Source organism: Hyperolius riggenbachi, chromosome 4 (assembly GCF_040937935.1).
Source record: "Hyperolius riggenbachi isolate aHypRig1 chromosome 4, aHypRig1.pri, whole genome shotgun sequence".
Classification (NCBI taxonomy): Eukaryota; Metazoa; Chordata; class Amphibia; order Anura; family Hyperoliidae; genus Hyperolius; species Hyperolius riggenbachi.
The window spans coordinates 404,828,572-404,854,108 of NC_090649.1; the positions used below are offsets into that span (position 1 = coordinate 404,828,572).

Below are 25,537 nucleotides of genomic sequence, written 5' to 3' on the forward strand. Positions count from 1 at the left end.
CAGGCCACTGTACTACCCCTGCTCAAGAAACCCTCCCTCGACCCCTCGTTACCCTCCAACTACCGTCCTATCTCCCTCCTCCCCTTTGCCTCAAAACTCCTGGAGCGTCTGGTTCACAAACGCCTGACCCAGTACCTCAATGCCAACTCACTGCTAGACCCACTGCAATCTGGATTTCGGCCTGCCCACTCAACCGAAACTGCTCTCACCAAAGTGGTTAACGACCTTGCCTTAGCTAAAGCTGAAGGTAAATACTCCATTCTCCTCCTCCTTGACCTTTCAGCAGCTTTTGACGCAGTAGATCATCCCCTACTCCTCCAGTCCCTCTGATCATTGAGCATTCACAATCTCGCCCTGTCCTGGCTTTCAACCTACCTCTCCAACCGCTCCTTCACGACCGCCTTCAATGAGTCCTCGTCCACCCCCAAACTACCTCTCGGTGGGAGTCCCCCAAGGTTCGGTCCTTGGCTCCCTACTGTTCACCCTATACACATCCTCCATTGGCAAGGTTATCTCCTCCATGGGTTTTAACTATCATCTGTATGCAGATGACACAGAGATCTACCTCCACACCCCTGACATATCCACCACTACCACGGACAAGGTCTCCTCCTGCCTATCAGCCATCTCCTCCTGGATGTCCGCTAGGTTCCTGAAACTAAATCTAGACAAAACGGAATTTATGATCTTCCCACCTTGGCCATCCACAAACCTCCCAGATGTGCATGTCACTGGTAACCACACTACCATTCGCCCTACCTCTCAAGCCCGCTGTCTGGGTGTGACCCTGGACTCCGCACTCTCCTTCACTTCCCACATCCAAAACCTCACAAAGTCCTGCAACTTCCACCTTCGTAACATCTGTAAGATTCGCCCTTTCCTGACCTCTGCCACCACCAAACTCCTCATCCATGTCCTCAAAGTTTCCCGCCTTGACTACTGCAATGCCCTGCTGTCTGGTCTCCCTATGACCCGAACAGCCCCACTGCAGTCCATCATGAATGCGGCAGCCAGAATTATCCACTGCTCCCATCGCTCCACCACGGCAGATCCCCTCCTAGAATCCCTCCACTGGCTTCCTATCCAGTCCAGAATCAGATTCAAAATACTGTGTCTGACCTACAAATCTGTCCACAAAACCTGTCCAACCTACATTTCCGATCTCACTCAGAAGTACACACCTAGCCGCTCACTCCGCTCTTCCAATGAACTTCGCCTAACCTCCTCCTCCCCCCCCCCCCCCCCGCATCACCCTGTCCCATGCACGCCTCCAGGACTTCTCAAGAGCTGCTCCAACACTATGGAACTCCCTACCTCCACCCATTAGGGCAGCCCCCTCCTTCAACATCTTCAAGAAAGCCCTCAAAACTCACCTTTTCACTCTGGCCTACTACCCCTCACAAGTGCTTTAAACCCACAGCTGAACTCTGGTCCCCTACCGTTCATGTCCTTACCTCTCCCTCTAGATTGAGGGGGGTGGGACAGGTTTGGGGGTGGAGTGTGGCCAGATGTTACTGCTGTTACTGCTGTCTGTCACCCCCCTTGCTAGCGTATCATAGGTAGACCAATCATATAATTGAACACCCTCAATTCAACACTTTCGGTGGGAAGTGATTTCTAGTCAGCGATTAAAGGGACACTGTAGGGGGGTCGGGGGGAAATGAGTTGAAGTTACCTTGGGCTTCTAATGGTCCCCTGCAGACGTCCTGTGTCCGCGCAGCCACTCCCCAATGCTTCGGCCCCGCCTCCAGTTCACTTCTGGAATTTCAGACTTTAAAGTCTGAAAACCACTGCACCTCCGTTGTTGTGTCCTCACTCCCGCTGATGGCACCAGGAGCATAGTGCGCAGGCCCAGCATGGTCCGTGCCTGCGCCGTGCGCTCCTGGTGACATCAGGGGAAGCGAGGACACGGCAACGCAGGCACAGTGGTTTTCAGACTTTAAAGTCTGAAATTCTATAAGTGAACCGGAGGCGGGGCTGGAGTATCGGTGAGTGGCTGCGCAGGGGACCATTAGAATCACCGGGTAACTTCAACTAATTTTCCCCCGACCCCCCCCTAAAGAATCCCTTTAAATTGCCTAGCTATTAAAACTATTAAAACAAACTTAAACCAAAACATGTTATTAGTACAATAATGGGCATAGTTTCATCTCTACAGAAATATTGCAAGATTATGTTGGGACCCGGTGGCACACATTCATTTTAGGTGTTGGCACCAGAGGTTGGCTTCATGGTTTTGAGTTTGAGATCGGCAAACATTATATGCCTGCTTAAGTTGCCCACATCCACCCGTCATATAATAATGATAGCAGAAATCACCACTGTGAGCTGCAAATCCATAATGGTTTGCCCAGTATATCTCCATTCTCCCTTTTATGAACTATCCAAATCCTCAACACCACCATTCCTATAAGGCACCAGCATGACATCAAAAAAATGCTTATAGCTTGACTTTACTTGACACATTGATAGCTATAACCCAGCCCCCAGCTCCCCCTCCCCGATCCAGGGCCCCAGCCTGCCTAGGCGCCTATCTATGCCTCACCAGCATTTACTTTTGTCTTGTTTCTCTGTTTTGTACTACTGCTGAGCTGTTTGTACAAAAAATAATTCACTGTACAAACCCCTGTACTTGGCGAATAAACCGGATTCTGATTCTGATCGAAAAAACAGAGAGAGGAAGTAGACAGAATAGCTATATATGATGTAATAATAGCGTTGGGTACCACGTTACAGTGAAAATAACTATCGATTGTGAAAACATGAACTCTGAAAACTGCAGCATCAGCAAGTTTAGCCAGCTTAATCTATCCACAAGAACAGATTTATTTGTAACCAACCAGCAATTTTATTGGTGGCTGCGAGCCTGCGATAATAGCTTTTTCTGCGCTTCTATATTGGAGCTTCTACTTTAAAGCAACAGTGGGAGGTCTGGATGAATAGAAGATATAGCAACATATACAGCGAAAGGCCACACTGGAAGGAGACCCAAATGGCAGTTAGTTGGAGAAGGCAGATGATGAAAGCCAGACAATTGTCTATAGAAAAGTTATAGCTCTGTGTGAGGCAAAGGGATGCTAGCCAAGAATCTCAAGGCAAAGGTGAAAATTAGGCAGGAATCTGTAAAAAGGTTCCAGGATATTTTTCCACAACATGTCACTACAGGGTACCTATTGCACATATCGATCGCGGGTGAAGCCAGCCCGGAACATGCTCGCTGTCTGGGCGGACTGCTGCAACACCCGCAAGTAACAAGGCACTTGGATTTCCTGTGTAGAGCCCGCGTTTGCCACAGAGTGTGGGGGACCCGCAGGCCAGCGGACTCTTAAGGTAACCTGTGCCGGTCTTCTTTCTGCTGCTATATAGCGCAAACACTGTTGGAACCTGCTGTATAGAGATGCGGATGCCGCTATAGCTGACATCCATGGTGCCTGCAAATGTGCCTATTGGACTTTGTCTGCTGCATCGGCTTAAATAGTGCTGGGGAACTGTGTGCTATGCTTGAAATCCATTGAAGGTAGATGTTGTGATAACATTGGCCCTAAGCCCATCTGGAACTCTAGGAATAAGCGTAACTTGCCTATACATCTGCAACAAGTTCAAGTGCACTCTAGCTGGTAGTGAGCTGTATAAATTGTCTAGGCTGTATAGAGCATCAAGGTAGTCAGCTTGAAAATGTACCAATTGGTTCAACTGTTGATGCTGTGGTGTAGGATGTGTTATTGCAGTGGTCTGTAAGTTCAGCATTTGCTCTGTGTGATTGGCAGTATGTTTATGAGGAGGTGTGGGGGCGCCACGGGGTCTTCAAGGTTTTTATTGCTTTTAATTTTGAGCACCGTGATATTTGTGACCAATAAAGCATTATATTTTTTCTAGGATCAGTGAGGCCTCTAAAAGCTTTTTTGTCCTTTGTAATTGTTTAACCACTTGCCGACTGCCCACAGTCGATGGGCGGCGGCAAGGGCTGGGCCCAAACGACCGCAATACGCCCATCGGCAGCAGCGGGCGTGGTTATGCGGCGATCGAGTCACGCAATCTGCCGCCGGCGACAGGCTACGCCCACCTGGCGCAGTAACCCGCCGGCCGTTTGGAAGCGCCGGCGGGTTATTAGCTGCTCGATCGCCGCATACAAAGTGTATAATACTCTTTGTAATATATACAAAGCGTATTATACAGGCTGCCTCCTGTCCTGGTGGTCCCAGTGATCGAGGGACCACCAGGGCAGGCTGCAGCCCCCCCAGGTAAGCACCCAAGCACACTGATCTCCCCCCTTCCCTCTGATCGCCCACAGCACACCTCAGACCTCCCCCCTGCCCACCCCCCAGACCCCTGTTTGCACCCAATCACCCCCCTAATCACCCATCAATCACTCCCTGTCACTATCTGTCAACGCTATTTTTTTGATTAGGTCCTAAACTGCCCCCTGGGGGCTCCTGATCACCCCCCCCCCCACACACACACACACACTCTCAGATCCTCCCCAGACCCTGCCCAGACACCCCCCTGTGTACTGTATACATCTATCCTCCCCTGTAATCACTTGTCAATCACCCGTCAATCCTCACCTGTCACTGCCACCCATCAGATCAGACCCTAACCTGCCTCTTACGGGCATCTGATCACCCACCCACACCATCAGATCGCCCGCAGACCCACCCTCAGATCACCTCCAAAGTGCATTGTTCACATCTGTTCTGCCATCTAATCACCCACTGATCACCTATCAATCACCCCCTGTCACTGCTACCCATCAGATCAGACCCCTATCTGCCCCTAGGGCACCCAATCACCCGCCCACACCCTCACAACGACCTCAGACCCCCCAGACCTCCCCCCCTGTGTTACAGTATTCTCTCCTGTAATCACCTGTCAATCATCACGTCACCCCCTGTCACTGCCACCCATCAGATCAGACCCTAACCTGCCTCTAATCACCCACCTGCCATCTAATCACCCACTGATCACCCATCAATCACCCCCTGTCACTGCTACCCATCAGATCAGACCCCTATCTGCCCCTAGGGCACCCAATCACACGCCCACACCCTCAGAACGCCCTCAGACCCCCCCCCACCCTGTGTACTGTATACATCTATTCTCCCCTGTAATCACCTGTCAATCACCCATCAATCACCCGTCACTACTGATCACCCAACCCAATCATCCCCTGTCACTGCTACCCATCAGATCAGACCCTAATCTGCCCCTTGGGCACCCAATCACCCGCCCACACCCTCAGAACGCCCTCAGACCCCAGCCCTGATCACCTCGCCAGTGCATTGCTTGCATCTATTCCCCCCTCTAATCACACCTTGAGACACCCATCAATCACCTCCTGTCACCCCCTAGCAGACCTACCCATCAGATCAGGCCCTAATTTGCCCCGTGTGGGCTCCTGATCACTCGGCCAAACCCTCAGATCCCCCTCAGACCCCCTTCCGATCACCTCCCCAGTGCATTGATTGCATCTATTTTCCCCTCTAATCACCCCCTGAGACACCCATCAATTACCGTATTTTTCAGACCATAAGACGCACTTTTTCTCCCCCAAAAATGGGGAGAAAAAGTGAGTGCGTCTTATGGTCTGAATGCTAACTTTGCTTCCCCCCCTCCGCCAATCACAAATAACTGCCGCCGCCCCTGCTAATGCTGGACACCAGCCAGCCTACCTCAACTCATGTCCCAGAGATCATCTCCAGCCTCGAGCCTAGGCTTTCACAAGCGGTCCCATTTTTCTTGCGCATCCAGCTCTTGTCCTCTGGCTGCTGCTAGCGGCGATCGGGTTAATCCACGTGCAGCTCCATGTTATGCCTGCATTGCCGTCCTCTGGCTGCTGCTGGCAGCGATCGGGTTAATCCTCGTGCAGCTCCATGTTATGCCTGCATTGCCGTCCTCTGGCTGTTGCTGGCGGCGATCGGGTTAATCCACGTGCTGGGTCAATGTTATTTTTGCATCGCCGTCCACTGGCTGCTGCTGCTGGCGGCAATCCGGTTATTCCACGTGCTGGCTCGCATCGGGCAGTACCGGCAGTGTCGGATGTGCAGTAGCCGCGTTCTCTCCTGGCCGCTATTGTAACAGCGTGTGGCTGTTACACGCCGCTCATATATCGGGACTACTTCCGGTATGTGAGCGGCATGTAACAGCCACACGCTGTTACAATAGCGTACACCCCCTCTATTGCCGGCCATGCTCGCAAAGTACTTCGGGCTCCCAGGAGAGAACGCGGCTACTGCACATCCGACACTGCTGGTATTGCCCGATGCGAGCCAGCACGTGGAATAACCGGATCGCCGCCACCAGCAGCCAGAGGACGGCGATGCAAAAATAACATTGACCCAGCACGTGGATTAACCCGATCGCCGCCAGCAACAGCCAGAGGACGGTGATGCAGAAATAACATGGAGCTGCACGAAGATTAACCCGATCGCCGCCAGCAGCAGCCAGAGGATGGCGATGCAGGCATAACCTGGAGCCTGGAGCTTGTGAGTGAGTACACCTATGCCTGGCTACCTACACTGCAGGCAACTATGCCTGGCTACCTACACTGCAGGCAACTATGCCTGGCTACCTACACTGCAGGCAACTATGCCTGGCTAACTACACTGCAGGCAACTATGCCTGGCTAACTACACTGCAGGCAACTATGCCTGGCTACCTACACTGCAGGCAACTATGCCTGGCTACCTACACTGCAGGCAACTATGCCTGGCTACCTACACTGCAGGCAACTATGCCTGGCTACCTACACTGCAGGCAACTATGCCTGGCTAACTACACTGCAGGCAACCATGCCTGGCTAACTACACTGCAGGCAACTATGCCTGGCTAACTACACTGCAGGCAACTATGCCTGGCTACACTGCAGGCAACTATGCCTGGCTACACTGCAGGCAACTATGCCTGGCTACACTGCAGGTAACTATGCCTGGCTACACTGCAGGCAACTATGCCTGGCTACCTATACTGGAGGGGAACCTATGCCTGACTACACATACTGTGGAGACCTATGCCTGGCTTCCTTGTTGCCTCAGGCAGCAAAAAGTTGAGAACCAGCCCTCCAACTCCTGCTCCAGAAGATGCCCCTGTATCAGACGCACCAGGGTTAGTATAATTTTTTTCCCCCTGGATTTTGTCCTCAAAACCCAGGTGCGTCTTATGGTCAGGTGCGTCTTATAGTCCGAAAAATACGGTACCTCCTGTCACCCCCCTAGCACTCCTATCCATCAGATCAGGCCCTAATCTGCCCCCTGCCGGCTTCTGATCACCCAGCCAAACCCACACCCGACCCACCACAGTGACAGAATTTTTTTTTCTGATCACTGCTGGTCTCTACGACTTAATTGTGGCTGAGACCAACCGTTATGCTACACAATACGCAACCGCCAATCCCAGAAGCTACCATGCCCAGCCTTTTCGGTGGAAACCACTCCAAGTTTCCGAACGTAACATTTTTTGGGGCCTTCTCCTTAACATGGGTCTAGTCAAAAGGAATGTATTGCGGTCTTATTGGTCTACGCACTCAATACATCACATGCCCATGTTCTCTGCTGCCATGTCCAGGTCACGATTTGAGAACATCCCGCGCTTCCTGCACTTCAGTGCCAATACAACCTGCCATCTAAGAGGCCACCCTGCTTATGACCGGTTCCACAAAATTCGCCCCCTCATAGTCCACCATCAAAATTTGCAGATGCTTATACCCCTGAACAGTCATTTTGAGGCATTTGGTTTCCAGACTACTCACAGTTTTGGGCCCCTAAAATGTCAGGGCAGTATAGGAACCTCACAAGTGACCCCATTTTAGAGAAAAGACACCCCAAGGTATTCCGTTAGGTGTATGACGAGTTCATAGAAGATTTTATTTTTTGTCAAAAGTTAAAAATTGATTTTTATAGTTTTTTTCACAAAGTGTCATTTTCCACTAACTTGTGACAAAAAATAAATTCTTCTATGAACTCACCATACACCTAACGGAATACCTTGGGGGTCACTTGTGGGGTTCCTATACTGCCCTGGCATTTTAGGGGCCCTAAAGCGTGAGGAGTAGTCTAGAAACCAAATGCCTCAAAATGACCTGTGAATAGGACGTTGGGCCCCTTAGCGCACCTAGGCTGCAAAAAAGTGTCACACATGTGGTATCGCCGTACTCAGAAGTAATATAATGTTTTTTGGGGTGTATTTTTACACATACCCATGCTGGGTGGGAGAAATCTCTCTGTAAATGGACAATTGTGTGTAAAAAAAATCAAAACATTGTCATTTACAGAGATATTTCTCCCACCCAGCATGTGTATATGTAAAAATACACCACAAAACACATTATACTACTTCTTCTGAGTACGGTGGTACAACGTGTGGCACTTTTTTGCAGCCTAACTGCGTTTAGGGGCCCAAAGTCCAATGAGTACCTTTAGGATTTCACAGGTCATTTTGAGACATTTGGTTTCAAGACTACTCCTCACGGTTTAGGGCCCCTAAAATGCCAGGGCAGTAAAGGAACCCCACAAGTGACCCCATTTTAGAAAGAAGACACCCCAAGGTATTCTGTTAGGTGTATGACAAGTTCATAGAAGATTTTATTTTTTGTCACAAGGTAGCGGAAATTGATTTTTAATTTTTTTTTTCACAAAGTGTCAATTTCCGCTAACTTGTGACAAAAAAAAAAATCTTCTATGAACTCACCATACTCCTAACAGAATTCCTTGTGGTGTTGTCTTTCTACAATGCAGTCACTTGTGGGGTTCCTAAACTGCCCTGGCATTTTAGGGGCCCTAAACCGTGAGGAGTAGTCTTGATACCAAATGTCTCAAAATGACCTGTGAAATCCTAAAGGTACTCATTGGACTTTGGGCCCCTCAGCGCAGTTAGGGTGCAAAAAAGTACCACACGTGGTATCGCTGTACTCAGGAGAAGTAGTATAATATGTTTTGGGGTGTATTTTACACATACCCATGCTGGGTGGGAGAAATCTCTCTGTAAATGGACAATTGTGTGTGTAAAAAAAAAATCTAAACATTGTCATTTACAGAGATATGTCTCCAACCCAGCATGGGTATGTGTAAAAATACACCCCAAAACACATTATACTACTTCTCCTGAGTACGGCAATACCACATGTGTGGCACTTTTTTGCAGCCTAACTGCGCTAAGAGGCCCAAAGTCCAATGAGCACCTTTAGGCTTTACAGGGGTGCTTACAATTTAGCACCCCCCAAAATGCCAGGACAGTAAACACACCCCACAAATGACCCCATTTTGAAAAGTAGACACTTCATTTTTTTTGTCACAAGTTAGCAGAAATGGAAACACTTTTTTTTGTCTCAAAGTGTCATTTTCCGCTAACTTGTGACAAAAAATAAAATCTTCTATGAACTCACCATGCCTCTCAGTGAATCCTTTGGGATGTCTTCTTTCCAAAATGGGGTCATTTGCGCAGTATTTATACTATTCTGGAATTTTAGCACCTCATGAAACCTGACAGGTGCTCAGAAAAGTCAGAGATGCTTCAAAATGGGAAAATTCACGTTTTGCACCATAGTTTGTAAACGCTATAACTTTTACCCAAACCAATAAATATACACTGAATGGATTTTTTTTTTATCAAAGACATTTAGCACAATAAATTTGGAAAAAAAATGTATACAGAAATTTTACTTTATTTGAAAAATGTCAGCACAGAAAGTAAAAAAAATCATTTTTTTGACAAAATTCATGTCTTTTTTGATGAGTATAATAAAAAGTAAAACTCGCAGCAGCAATCAAATAGCACCAAAAGAGAGCTGTATTAGTGACAAGAAAAGGAGGTAAAATTCATTTAGATAGTAGGTTGTATGACCGAGCAATAAACCGTGAAAGCTGCAGTGGTCTGAATGGAGAAAGAGGCTCTGGTCCTTAAGGGGCGAATGTAACTGAGCTATAATACTGTTGGTGGTGCCAACCTTTTTGGATTTGCTGGATACTTGGCCCCTGAAGGTACCAGAGGGCCGGTCTAGGCACACCTTTTATTTTACACTCATGAGGGCTCCTTCTACATACAAGGTCTGGACAATAAAACTTGGTATGCATATCCCTTACAGATATGTTATGTGGGTCTCAGCCCGCCACCCGCTCACCTGGGCGGAACCACAAACCGCAAATTAGATTTCATCGACGTCAAATGGGAACATTTCAAAGGGTTGCCATTCTCACAGTATAAAAAGCTGTCCCCAGTTTTGCACAGTTGGTCATTTGGTGGTTGAGGTTAAAAATTCAGGGAAAGTGGGTGGAGCATAAAACAGCCAATCAAATTTCAGCCATTAATTTTAAGTAGGAAAATGTAAACTGCAGCCATTCTTACCCTGTTATCAGAATAAGAATCGCTTTTATTTCGCCAAGCATGACTGGGTCGTGCCCGGAATTGGGCTTGGCACAACGGATACAAGGCGTACACATAGAAACGTAAGAGACATCAGGACATAGAACATAGTAGACATCACTTCATCGCATAAACATAACCATAAACCACAAACATAACCATAAACCACAATTTCCATCACTTCATCACAAACATAACCATAAACCACAGTTTTCCATAACCGGGTGGGTTACATGCCTAAAGTCAGCGTGGAGGAGCAGGGGCAGCCTAAGGGGGGAGAGCATGAGCAGATTTTATTGCGTTCAGCAAATTTACCGCTGAGGGGAAGAAGCTGTTTTTGTGTCTCGTGGTCTTTGTAGCGATGGACCGATACCTCCGCCCCACTGGGAGCTGACTGAAAAACTGGTGGCCAGGGTGGGAGGGATCGTTTGCAATCTTCAGTGCTCTGGAGCGTAATCTGGCATTATAGAGGGAGTCCAGGGCAGGAAGTTGGTTCCCGATGATCCTTTCCGCTGACCTGATGACCCTCTGTAGTTTGCGTCTGTCGCTATCAGTGGAGCCAGCATGCCAGACAAGGATGGAGGAGCAGAGGACAGATTCAATGGTTGCGGTATAGAAGCTCCTCAGGAGTTTTTGGGACATGCCGAACTTCCTCAGTTGGCGTAGGAAGTAGAGTGTCTGCTGGGCTTTCCTCTGGGTGGAGACAGTGTTTGCCTTCCACTTCAGGGTATTGGAGATGGTGGTGCCCAGGAAGCGTACACAGGGTACTCTTTCCACCACCATCCCTCCAGTATGCAGTGGAGGCGGGGTGGAGGCGTGCTTCCTAAAGTCAATGATAATCTCAACAGTTTTTTTATTGTTGAGGACCAGCTTGTTCTCCCTGCACCAGTGGCAAATCCTGTCAACCTGCTGGCGGTATTCCTGCTCATCATTGTTGGAGATCAGGTCGACTATGGTGGTATCATCTGCAAATTTTATTACCTTGACAGAATTTGCCGAGGATCTGCAATTGTTCGTGTACAGGGAGAACAGGTATGGTGACAAGATGCAGCCTTGTGGGGCCCCTGTGTTGGTGATCTTTGGTTGCGAGGAGGTGGAGCCCAGCTTGACAACCTGAGATCTGTTTGTAATGAAGTCTATGATCCACAGTTGAAGAGTGGGGAGGACCTCGAGCTCAGCCAGATTCTCTTGTATTATATGGGGGCTAATGGTGTTAAACGCCGAGCTGAAGTCGAGCAGGAGGACCCTGGCATATGAATTTGGTTTGTCAAGGTGATTGAAGGCAGTAAATTAAACATGCTCAGCCAAGCCAACCATGCATGCGCAAATGTACATTGTAAGTGATCTACCTAGCATCCAAACTCTGTACTTTCTTTGAGTAAGTTACTTTGGCTATTTGAGGCTTTGACTTTTTCAACTGAAGGCCTAACAATAGTTTTCCGAAGCAGAGAACATCATTAGTTTCCTATCTATCAGACAAGTCTACAAGATGTAACAGTCCCCCCATGTTTATTTCACATTTTCTAAGAAAAAGGCTAACATTTCCATTCTCCTGCTGCTGTCTCAGAACCCTCTGCCCTGCGGTCATTATTAACCTATTCAGTTTTATTGGAAGGCGTGTGAACTTCCCTTTCTATGCTTTTTATCTGTTATCCAATCTAATGCCTCCCTGATGGTATGTTTCTATCTAGCATTTCTATGTTGATCACGTATGTCAGCAGAAATCAGTTGAAGGGAATGGAAATAGTGTTTCTATCAAACGGAGTGTCGCGATTGCTAAGATGCAACGTGGTAATTTGTCTCGTTCTGTCTTGTGTGGTTTGTAAGGCTTTCAAGTCAGATCAGTCATATAATGGCAGCCATAGAGACAGACTATTTACTGCGTGACATTTCAGCTACCCACACACCACTGGATTACATCAGTTTACTCTTAGATTGGGCCAAAAAAAGGGAAATGGCTCCACCAATATAATAATTATGTTTTAAATCTTTAAAGCGTGCAGCTTACTAGTTAAAGTGTACCTGAGGGGACATGTGACTTGATGAGACAAACATGTGTATGTACAGTGCAAAACATGAATAACCAGGTTGTTTTACATGTTTTATTTTGCTGCAAAAAAAAAAGTTGATTTTTTTAGGCTTGAAAGTGACAGCTTCTGTCTTGTTCTTGTCAGGAATATAGCAAACTTCACTGTTAAGCAAATTAAAGCCATAAAAGTTTTCCTGGCAGAATTCAACTTCTGGGAGCAGATGGAGATAGGAAAAAGTCAATAGTTCATGTATTTTAACTCTGGGACTCTTAATAGGCTGCCACTGAGCAGAGACAACAAAACATTCAATCTACTTTGTAAATGTTTCAAATAAAACCGTGGGATACCATAAAAAGTCATTTTTAGGATTAGGAGGATTAATACAATTGTTAATCTCAAAAGTTTATTTTTCCCTCGGGTTCACTTTAAATCATTTAATAAGAAGAAGAAAAGAAAGGAGTGCTTCTGCACCACAATATATAAAGTTACAAAATCCTTTGATATAACTAATTACAAAAGCATACTAAAAGGAATTCAATTTAAGAAAGAAAAACGTGGACAGCACTGGTATAAATGATACAGGTTGCCGAACAAGATTATAACCAGCAGTAAAATAATGATCATCAAGGCACTAAACTATGGAAAAATAATGAAATGTGACTAATATCAGAGTGTCAAACCTTGTACAGAGATATGTAGAATATTAAATTACACCAGCTGCTACATGAGTGTAGTGTGTGAAGATTTACATCTGTTTCACACGGGCAATAAACCCAGCGTTCATCGTCCAAGCTGCTACTGGTGATATAGCAGTACACTGCAGCCACCTGCCTCTATACAGCTCCAGGTCCTCCGTTCCTCATGGCCTCTGTACTTCCTCATTACTGGTTGTTACTGCAACCCAAGCGGCACACACGCAGTAGTGAGGAAATACGGAGGCCACAAGGAACGGAAGAGCTGTATAGCAGCAGGCGGTCGCAGTGTCCTGCTATACTGACAAGCGGCTGCAGGAGGAGAAGAGCAGAGCGTCTGCATCAACAGGTCCAGAGCGAAGGGGAAAGGAGTATGGCAGCAGGATCAGGTGGGAGCTGAAGTGTTAGTGTAGTGTTAGTGCTTTACAGTGTAGTGTAGTGTAGTGTTAGTGCAGTGTACATTTGAGTGTAGTGTTAATGTAGTGCAGTTCTGTGTAGCTTAGCTGGTGAGTGCAGCAGGGGTTAGTGTAGTGTAGTGTAACCGGTGCGTGCAGCAGGGGTAAGTGTAGTGTAGCTCAGATAAAGTAGCTTAGAGACAGCCTAGGGGGTAGGGGAAAAGGTCCATAAGATGCCCCTGTACCATTGGCTCTCCAGGTTTTGTATTTTTTTTCCCTAATTTTTCCCCTCTAAACCTGGGTATGTCTTAATGTCCAAAAAATATGGTAAATTTGACAGCCTTATAGCCCTCTCACTTCAGATGTCCTTTAAAGGGACTCCGAGCAGTGCAGAAACTATGGAAAGATGCATATCATTTTAAAGCTGTCTTTCTCCTCTTTCCAATGATATATAAATCGCCGCCCTACGCATTTTAATTTTCGCTATTTTCGCGATTGAAATTGCCGTGGCCGTTATTTCGATCGCTAAAATAGAGAAAACTAAAAGGCGTAGGGCGACGATTTAGGGGTCGTCTGCTGAATGGAGCTGCTGACTTTGAGAAAAAGTCGTCCTGTGTAAAACAATGTAACTATGGAAAGATGGATATCATTTTAAAGCTCTCTTTCTCCTCTTTCTGACGACCCCTAAATCGTCACCCTACGCCTTTTAGTTTTCTCTATTTTCGTGATCGAAATCGCAGCCGCGGCAATTTCAATCACGAAAATAGCGAAAACTAAAATGCGTAGGGCGGCGATTTATATATCATTGGAAAGAGGAGAAAGACAGCTTTAAAATGATATGCATCTTTCCATAGTTTTTGCACTGCTCGGAGTCCCTTTAAGTATAATACTAATATAGAGGAGTGTTTGAAAACAATCACTAGAAAAGTACCGTATATACTCGGATACAAGTTGAGAAATTTAGGACTAACTCATAGTATAAAAGTGTGTGTGTGTGTGTGTGTGTGGGGGGGGTGGACTTATACATGAGTAGTCCTAAATTTAACAACTTACAACCAAAATGAGAGGGCACCTTTCTCTCTCTCCCTCCCTATACAGTGCACTAGTGGCCGGGTATTGAGATCCTCCGTAATCCCCGAAGCAGAAGTTAAGTGGTTGCCGGGGACTTTAATCCTCCCTCCCTCCATCACCCGAAGTGCAGCCGCCTCTCTCTAACCTCCCCGTGTGTAATTTAAAGCAGCGAAAAATCGCAGCAGAAGCAAAGTCATTTCCCTTCCAGCTGGAGGGGAAATGACTTCGCTTCTGCTGCGATGTTTCACTGCATTCAATTACACACAGGGAGGTTAGTGAGAGGCGGCTGCACTTCCAGCTGGAAGGGAAATGACTTCGCTTCTGCTGCGATGTTTCGCTGCATTCAATTACACACAGGGAGGTTAGAGAGAGGCGGCTGCACTTCGGGTGATGGAGGGAGGGAGGATTAAAGTCCCCGGCAACCACTTCACTTCTGCTGCGGGGATTACGGAGGATCTCAATACCCGGCCACTAGTTCACTGCAGGGAGGGAGGGAGAGAAAGGTGCCCTCTCATTTTGGTTATAAGTTGTTAAATTTAGGACTACTCATGTATAAGTCCAACCCCCACTTTTATACTATGAGTTATTCCTAAATTTCTCGACTTGTATCCGAGTATATACGGTACTTTTCTAGTGATTGTTTTCAAACACTCCTCTATATTAGTATTATACTTAAAGGACATCTGAAGTGAGAGGGCTATAAGGCTGTCAAATTTACCATATTTTTTGGACATTAAGACATACCCAGGTTTAGAGGGGAAAAATTAGGGGAAAAAAATACACAACCTGGAGAGCCAATGGTGCAGGGGCATCTTATGGACCTTTTCCCCTACCCCCTAGGCTGTCTCTAAGCTACTTTATCTGAGCTACACTACACTTACCCCTGCTGCACCCACCAGTTACACTACACTACACTAACCCCTGCTGCACCCACCAGTTACACTACACTACACTACACTAACCCCTGCTACACTCACCAGCTAAGCTACACAGAACTGCACTACATTAACACTACACTAAAATGTACACTGCACTAACACTACACTACACTACACTGTAAAGCACTAACACTACACTAACACTTCAGCTCCCACCTGATCCTGCTGCCATACTCCTTTCCCCTTCGCTCTGGACCTGTTGATGCAGACGCTCTGCTTTTCTCCTCCTGCAGCCGCTTGTCAGTATAGCAGGACACTGCGACCGCCTGCTGCTATACAGCTCTTCTGTTCCTTGTGGCCTCCGTATTTCCTCACTACTGGTTATTATTTCAACTCCAGAAGCACATGTATGCCACAAATCATGCCTGACCCTGGTGCATGTGTGCCGCTTGGGTTGCAGTAACAACCAGTAATGAGAAAGTACAGAGGCCATGAGGAACGGAGGACCCGGAGCTGTATAGAGGCAGGTGGCCGCAGTGTACTGCTATCACCAGTAGCAGCTTGGACGATGAACGCTGGGTTTATTGCCCATGTGAAACAGATGTAACTCTTCACACACTACACTCATATGTAGCAGCTGGTGTAATTTAATATTCTACATATCTCTGTACAAGGTTTGACACTCTGATATTAGTCACATTTCATTATTTTTCCATAGTTTAGTGCCTTAATGATCATTATTTTACTGCTGGTTATACTCTTGTTCGGCAACCTGTATCATTTACACCAGTGCTGTCCAACTTCGTGGCCATGGAGGGCCGTTTTTTTCCAGGCCACATGGTGGAGGGCCGGCAGACCCCCCCAACCCCTACCCCCACCGGGGGAGGGGAGAAAAAAAATCTAGCAGCAGTTTCCCCACAAAATGCAATTAGATTGGGAGCAGATTTACCCACAAAATGCAATCACGATTGGCTGCAGATTTATCCACGAAATGCAGTCAGATCGGCTGCTATAATGTAAACTTACAGCCCCCCTCCGCTCTCCTCCCCTTGTTCCCCCCGTGCTGCCGCCGCTTCACCTCAGATAAGGGGCAAACTGGAGATAGCAACCAGCCAGACCAGCGCACGGCAGCCGTGCAGTGAATTTAAAGGGAACCAGAGAGGAACGTAAGAAAAAAAAAATAAGAAGCTTTTATACATACCTGGGGCTTCTTCCAGCCCCAGAAGCCTGGATCGCTCCCACGCCGCCATCCTCCGCTTCCTGGATCGTCGGTACCGGGTCCCGTCACTTCCGGCGGACGCGGCCAATTGTCCGCATCACAGGGGCTCCCTCCATACCCGTACACATGCGGCTGCGCAGTAAGCAGCCTCACGCGTACGTATATGGAGGGAGCCCCGTGTGATGCGGACAATTGGCTGCGTCTGCCGGCCGACTGGCGGCCATGACGGGACTCGGTACCGGTGGATCCAGGCAGCAAAGGACGGCGGCGTGGGAGCGATCCAGGCGTATGGGGCTGGAGGAAGCCCCATGTATGTATAGAATATTTTCGTGGGGCTTCTGGTTCCCTTTAAATGCAGGAAGTGACATCATCGGTCACGTCCAGCATTTAAAGTCCTTCGTGCGGTTGCCGTGCGCTGGTCTGGCTGGTTCCCATCTCCTGCTTGCCGCCAATCTGAGGTGAGGGGGGAACGAGGGGAGCGAAGCGGAAGGGGGCTGTAAATTTACATTATAGCAGCCGAGGCATGGGGGAAAATGTTTAAAAAAAAAAGTCCCGCCAGTTGAACAGCACTGATTTACACCATGCTGTCAAAGTTTTTTTTTTTTCTCAATTGAATTCCTTTTAGTATGCTTTTGTATTCAGCTATATCAAAGGATTTTGTAACATTATATATTTTGGTGCAGAAGAACTCCTTTTCTTCTTCTTATTAAATAATTTAAAGTGAACCCGAGGTGAAAATAAACTTTTGAGCAGAGGCGGCCTTAGGGTATGCGGGGCCTGGGGCGAGTGTCATATGCGGGGCCTAGAGACACAGATATGCTGTGTGTATGAATGTATATATGTAATGGTTAACACTCTCGCATAGCAGCGCTGGGTCCACAGTTCGAATCCCAGCCAGGCCAACATCAGCAAGGAGTTTGTATGTTCCCCCCGCCTTCGTATGTTTCTGCTAGGTACTCTGGTTATGAATGATAGGATTACATTGTGAGCCCCTCTGAGGACAGTCAGTGACATGACTATGTACTCTGTAAAGTGCTGCAGAAGATGTCAGTGCTATATAAATACATAATAATAATATGGTAGGACATTATACTATGACTATGGTAGGATTAGATTGTGAGCTCCTCTGAGGACAGTAGGTGACATGGCAATGTACTCTGTAATGTGCTGCAGAAGATGTCAGTGCTATATAAATACATAATAATAATATGGTAGGACATTAGACTATGACTATGGTAGGATTAGATTGTGAGCTCCTCTGAGGACAGTCAGTTACATGACTATGTACTCTGTAATGCGCTGCAGAAGATGTCAGTGCTATATACATACTTTGGATCACCCTGAGCTGCGTGGTTACTCTATATAAATACATAATAATAATATGATAGGACATTACACTGTGAATATGGTAGGATTAGATTGTGAGCTCCTCTGAGGACAGTCAGTCACATGACTATGTACTCTGTAATGTGCTGCAGAAGAGGTCAGTGCTATATAAATACATAATAATATGGTAGGATATTAGACTATGACTATGGTAGGATTAGAGTGTGAGCTCCTCTGAGGACAGTCGGTGACATGACTATGTATTCTGTAATGTGCTGCAGAAGAGGTCAGAGCTATATAAATATATAAAACCAATATAGTAGGACATTAGGCTGAATACATAATGTGGAAACATACGGTGGGAGACGCATTGGGGTGGGAACACGGAGATGCACAGAATGCAAGAAAAACATATGTGTTCATGTCAGTTTTCTTTAAAAAAAATTAAGAGCATTTTTACAATAACAGATTTGAATCAGACTATAGAGAATACTCAATAAAAGTGACATGATTGTCAGAAAATAAACCAGAATATTTGGGAGAAAAAGATCATTACTGCAGTTACTCACACAAGCTTCCTTTTCTCTCTGTGGAACCACTGATCCCAGCAACTCCAGTCTGCACCACAGACACCTGCAGCACATCTTCTCCACTTTCATCCCCTCAGACTTCAATTCAGCAGCAGCACTCGCTTTCCTCCTTCCCTGTCACCAGCATGGGTGAGCCTGTTCCTCTCGCTGCTGTCTCTGAGGCTGGCTCCCCCCTGTCCTAGTCACGGCTGGCTGATCAGCTTCCTCCTCTGCCCCGCGCTTCAAGCTGCACACTTGGAATGTGTGTCAGCTCCTCGTCATGATCTCCTGCCTCTCGCATCTCTCCCCTCGCTCTTCCCGCCATGCCACACTCAAAAGAGACGTCAGGTCAGCGTAAGCACGCTTGACGCTGACATCTGTGTAGAAGATTACACTGTAAGCCTGGGGAGGGAGGAGGAGGAGTTGCCGAACAGCACTCGTAGCTGTTCTAATTAAATGATGCACTTTGGCAGCCGCAGGAGTCAGGACATCATATAATTCAGAAATCCGAGGCTCCTGCAGAGGCTGCGGGGCCTCTTCAGGTGCGGGGCCTGGGGCGGTTGCCCCACTTGCCCCCCCCCCCCCTAAAGGCCGGCTCTGCTTTTGAGATTAACAATTGTATTAATTCTCCTAATCCTAAAAATGACCTTTTAAAGGGAAGGTTCAGGGAGGGATAAAAAAAAAATAAAAATCCATATCCACTTACCTGGGGCTTCCTCCAGCCTGTGGAACCTATAGCCCGTGGAAGGCAGGAGGTGCCCTCGCGGCAGCTCCGCAGGCTCCCGGTGGTCTCCGGTGGCCGACCCAACCTGGCCAGGTCGGGCTCTTCTGCGCTTCAACGACGGGCTCTTCTGCGTTCCACGCGGGCGCGCTGACGTCATTGGACGTCCTCTGGGCTGTACTGCGCAGGCGCAGAACTACTGCGCCTGCGCAATACAGCCCGGAGGACGTCCGATGACGTCAGCGCGCCCCGTGAGGCGCAGATTGGAGCGCAGAAGAGCCCGACCTGGCAGCCGGGCATGGCCAAGTCGGGTCGGCCACCGGAGACGACCGGGAGCCTCCGGAGCGGCGGCGAGGGCACCTCCTGCCTTCCACGGGCTGGAGGAAGCCCCAGGTAAGTGGATATGGATTTTTTTTATCCCTCCCTGAACCTTCCCTTTAAGGTATCCCACGGTTTTATTTTATATTTAGACATTCACAAAGTAGATTGAATGCTTTGTTGTCTCTGCTCAGTGGCAGCCAATTAAGAGTCCCAGAGTTAAAATACATGAACTATTGACTTTTTCCTATCTCCATCTGCTCCCAGAAGCTGAATTCTGCCAGGAAAACATTTATGGCTGTAATTTGCTTAACAGTGATGTTTGCTATATTCCTGACAAGAACAAGACAGAAGCTGTCACTTTCAAGCCTAAAAATAAACTCTGTTAGGCAGCAAAATAAACATGTAAAACAACCTGGTTATTAATGTTTTGCTATTTACATACACATGTTTGTCTCATGTCACATGTCCCCTGCACGCTTTAAAGATTTAGAACATAATTATTATATTGGTGGTGCCGTTTCCCTTCTAACCAATCTAACAGTAAACTGATGTAATCCAGTGGTGTGTGGGTAGCAGTGGCTGCCATTATATGACTGATCTGACTTGAAAGCCTTACAAACCACACAAGACAGAACGAGACAAATTACCACGTTGCATCTTAGCAATTGCGACACTCCGTTTGATAGAAACACTATTTCCATTCCCTTCAACTGATTTCTGCTGACATACGTGATCAACATAGAAATGCTAGATAGAAACATACCATCAGGGAGGCATTAGATTGGATAACAGATAAAAAGCATAGAAAAGGGAAGTTCACGCGCCTTCCAATAAAACTGAATAGGTTAATAATGACCGCAGGGCAGAGGGTTCTAAGACAGCAGCAGGAGAATGGAAATGTTAGCCTTTTTCCTAGAACATGTTAAATTAACATGGGGGGACTGGTACATCTTGTAGACTTGTCTGACTCAGGAGACATCAGAAACTAATGATGTTCTCTGCTATGGAAAACTAATGTTAGGCTTTGAGTTGAACAAGACAAAGCCTCAAAAAGCCAAAGTAACTTACTCAAAGAAAGTACAGAGTTTAGATGCTAGGTAGATCACTTTCAATGTACATTTGTGCATGCATGGTTGGCTTGGCTGAGCAGGTTTAATTTCCTGCCAATAACAGGGTAAGAATGGCTGGTTTACATTTTCCTACTTAAAGAAAACCTGAACTGAAAATTAAAAGTCAAAATAAACATACTTAAGTCATACTTACCTCCTGTGTAGTCTACTCCTCAATCTATTTTTCCTCTCCTGCGTCCTGTTTGTCCACTGTGATCAATGGAATTCTCCGTCCTCCATTTTGAAAATGGCTATTACCCCATAACCGCTTCCTGGTCAGCACACTGTTAAACTGTAACATAGCCCACTTGAGCCATAGGGAAACATGGACACATCAGTTCTCCTCTCAGCTGTAACTGACAGCAACTGATATATAACTGACAGCAACTGATATATTTCAGTTCTGACAAAATGTTGTCAGAACTGGAAGGGATCACTGTAAGAAGAAAATGGTGAGTTTCTGAGAGGAACTGATAGCAAGGTAACTATGTAATGTTCATTCGAAGTTAGCTCATGTGTTTATTTTAAATAATTTTACTCAGTACAGGTTCTCTTTAAAATGAATGGCTGAAATTTGATTGGCTGTTTTATGCTCCACCCACTTTCCCTGAATTTTTAACCTCGGCCAACAAATGACCAACTGTGCTAAGTTGGGGACAGCTTTTTATACTGTGAGAATGGCAACCCTTTGAAATTTTCCCATTGACGTCGATGAAATCTAATTTGCTGTTTGTGGTTCCTCCAAGGTGAGCGGGCCGAGACCCACAACATATCTGTAAGGGTTCTGCATACCAAGTTTTATTGTCCAGACCTGTATGTAGAAGGAGCACTCATGAGTGTAATGTAAGAGGTGTGCCTAGACCTGCACTCTGGTACCTTCAGGGGCCAAGTATCCAGCAAATCCAAAAAGGTTGGCACCACCAACAGTATTATAGCTCAGTTACATTTATTAAGTGCAAAAAGAAAAACACCAGACTTTAACAGTGACAGGCCGCTGTTTCGGACTTTCATCTTTTCTCAAGCAGCTCCACTGTACGCAGCTTGAGAAAGGATGAAAATCCAAAACAGCAGTCTGTCACTGCTAAAGTCTTGTGTTTTTCTTATTGCACTTAATAAATGTAACTGCGCTATAATACTGTTGGTGGTGCCGACCTTTTTGGACTTTGCTAGCTGCGTGTACAAACCGATCGCCGCCGCTCTGCGCCGATTCGCCGCTACCCGCCACGCTGCCCCCCCCCCCCCCTGTGCAGCCTGGCCAATCACCACCAGGCAGCGCTAAGGGGTGGATCGGGACTCCCTCCGACGCCATGACGTGGATGACGTCATCCCGATCGTCGCCATGGCGACGGGGGAAGCCAAACAGGAAATCCCGTTCTGAACGGGATTTCCTGTTTGCTCTAATCGTTTAATAAACCGCCAGGGAGGTTAATACCAAGTTTTATTGAAGCTGGTCAAGGCATTTTTGAGTGATGGCTGCGAACGCACGCACGCACGCACACACACACGTGTCCAATTTTATATATATATATATATATATATATATATATATATATATATATATATATATATATATATATATATATATATATATATATATATATATATATATATACACAGGATCTTCTCAAAAAATTAGCATACTGTGATAAAGTTCATTATTTTCTGTAATGTACTGATAAACATAAGACTGTCATATATTTTAGATTCAAATACACACAACTGAAGTAGTTCAAGCCTTTTATTGTTTTAATATTGATGATTTTGGCATACAGCTCATGAAAACCCAAAATTCCTATCTCAAAAAATTAGCATATTTCATCCGACTAATAAAAGAAAAGTGTTTTTAAAACAAAAAAAGTCAACCTTCAAATAATTATGTTCAGTTATGCACTCAATACTTGGTCGGGAATCCTTTTGCAGAAATGACTGCTTCAATGTGGCGTGGCATGGAAGCAATCAGCCTGTGGCACTGCTCAGGTGTTATGGAGGCCCAGGATGCTTCAATAGCGGCCTTAAGCTCATCCAGAGTGTTGGGTCTTGCGTCTCTCAACTTTCTCTTCACAATACCCCACAGATTCTCTATGGGGTTCAGATCAGGAGAGTTGGCAGGCCAATTGAGCACAGTAATACCATGGTCAGTAAACTATTTACCAGTGGTTTTGGCACTGTGAGCAGGTGCCAAGTCGTGCTGAAAAATTAAATCTTCATCTCCATAAAGCTTTTCAGCAGATGGAAGCATAAAGTGCTCCAAAATCTCCTGATAGCTAGCTGCATTGACCCTGCCCTTGATAAAACACAGTGGACCAACACCACCAGCTGACATAGCACGCCAGACCATCACTGACTGTGGGTACTGGACACTTGACCTTAGGCATTTTGGCATTTCCCTCTCCCCAGTCTTCCTCCAGACTCTGGCACCTTGATTTCCAAATGACATGTAAAAGTTGCTTTCATCTGAAAAAAGTACTTTGGACCACTGAGCAACAGTCCAGTGCTGCTTCTCTGTAGCCCAGGTCAGGCGCCTCTGCCGCTGTTTCTGATTCAAAAGGGGGTTCATGCTTCCATCTGCTGAAAAGCTTTATGGAGATGAAGATTTCATTTTTCAGCACAACCTGGCACCTGCTCACAGTGCCAAAACCACTGGTAAATGGTTTACTGACCATGGTATTACTGTGCTCAATTGGCCTGCCAACTCTCCTGATCTGAACCCCATAGAGAATCTGTGGGGTATTGTGAAGAGAAAGTTGAGAGACGCAAGACCCAACACTCTGGATGAGCTTAAAGGGGAACTGAAGAGAGAGGTATATGGAGGCTGTCATGTTTATTTCCTTTTAGACAATACCAGTTGCCTGGCAGCCCTGCTGATCCTCTGCCTCTAATACTATTAGCCTTAGCCCCTGAACAAGCATGCAGCAGATCAGGTGTTTCAGTGGTTCAGACTTATAAGTCTGATCTGACAAGACTAGCTGCATGCTTGTTTCTGGTTTTAATCAGATACTACTGCAGAGAAAGAGACCAGCAGGGCTGCCAGGCAACTGGTATTGATTAAAAGGAAATAAACATGACAGCCTCCATATACCTCTTACTTCAGTTCCCCTTTAAGGCCGCTATTGAAGCATCCTGGGCCTCCATAACACCTGAGCAGTGCCACAGGCTGATTGCCTCCATGCCACGCCGCATTGAAGCAGTCATTTCTGCCAAACGATTCCCGACCAAGTATTGAGTGCATAACTGAACATAATTATTTGAAGGTTGACTTTTTTTGTTTTAAAAACACTTTTTTTTTATTGGTCGGATGAAATATGCTAAATTTTTGAGATAGGAAATTTGGGTTTTCATGAGCTGTATGCCAAAATCATCAATATTAAAACAATAAAAGGCTTAAACTACTTCAGTTGTGTGTAATGAATCTAAAATATATGAAAGCCTAATGTTTATCAGTACATTACAGAAAATAATCAACTTTATCACAATATGCTAATTTTTGAGAAGATCCTGTATATATATATATATATATATATATATATATATATATATATATATATATATATATATATATATATATGGATTCCTTTATCCAGGATGGAAGCCAGAAGAATGTATATGCAATGTACTAAAGTGTGTGTATTTGATTCTACTGAGGCATCTAATAAATGACATTCAAAACAGTCTGCTTTAAGAGATGTCCGACACTGTATAATACTCTATTGCAACTATTGGAATGTCATTTTCGATACCTATCCCGCATTCCGTCCCTGACAAGACACTCACTGACGCCAGGAGACTGATTGCTTGTTTGAGTTCTCTTAGAAGTCTTGTAACACAAAGCACATAAAAAGCAAAGAAGTCATTGCTTTACGGATGGACCTATTCAGGAAAAACCTGCAACAAGCAGTTATGACATACGGTGCAAATGATAAAAGTATCAACAGAGCCTGTGATAAAAGTTCAGCAACAATAGGTTACCTCTGATCGCAGAGCAGCCTTACTTTTCTTCTTAGAGCCTTCCTCATCTTCTTTTGATTTCCTTGTGGGGGTCGGCTTTTTTTCTGTCACACTTTCCACCGGCTTCTGGAACCTATTCGCTGTTACATTCCTTCTCTTTTTTCCTAAAAAAAAAAAATGCATTCAATGTTAGTGAAAAACGGATTGCAGCCGTTTTGCCGATCGCATCAGCATCGCGATTTACATGTTAATTGGCCACATCAGGTCCCGTTTGTCGAGGTTTGTTCACAGAAATTTGTTGCACTGGATTTGCATGTCTGGAATAAACAAATTAAGTAGGTTTGCTTTATGTTGTGAAGACTGCAACTACAAATATTACTATTCCAGCTCTAGAGATGTTCAGCTATACATCATGGATGCAGAGTCATAAATACAGTCTGCTGTCGGGTCAAGAGTTGGCCATACAGGGTGAATATCTATATCCAGATCTGGGCCCAGATGCAATTCCCATTTTCTCCTTAGTTTTCTCCAGGTAGATATTTTTACACCTTGTCAATTTAACTACCTTTTAAACTTCCAGCAAGCAAGAAAATGCAAAATATTTATTTGATAGTACTTTTTTTTATTTGTGAATTTGCTGTAAAGTCATTTGAAAGACCAGATTAAAAAGTATCACCTAGAAGAAAACTCAGGAGAAAAAAAGAATTGCATATGGACCGGATATCTGCAGTTTAGCTGTTCACATCTTAGATAGCTACATAGTTTGGTTGAAAAAAAAGACATCTGTCTATTAAAAACACTGTACTGCACCCTCACTTACTCCAGCTGATACAGGGAAAAAAAAAACATTACAAGGCTCGGGACAATTAGCCTTAGGCCCCAGTCACACATGAGCGTTTTGCCGGCGA

General features: G+C 45.8%; 1 protein-coding gene across 2 annotated transcripts in view; it reads right to left on the reverse strand.

Moving 5' to 3' along the window:
• APLF (aprataxin and PNKP like factor) overlaps positions 1 to 25,537 on the reverse strand; it is a 369,988-nt gene that overhangs the window by 136,097 nt on the left and 208,354 nt on the right. For both annotated transcript variants that reach the window (XM_068232307.1, XM_068232306.1), the window contains one exon: positions 24,651 to 24,793. In XM_068232307.1, coding sequence (XP_068088408.1) covers positions 24,651 to 24,793 — 143 coding nt within the window. The remainder of the gene's footprint in view (positions 1 to 24,650; positions 24,794 to 25,537) is intronic.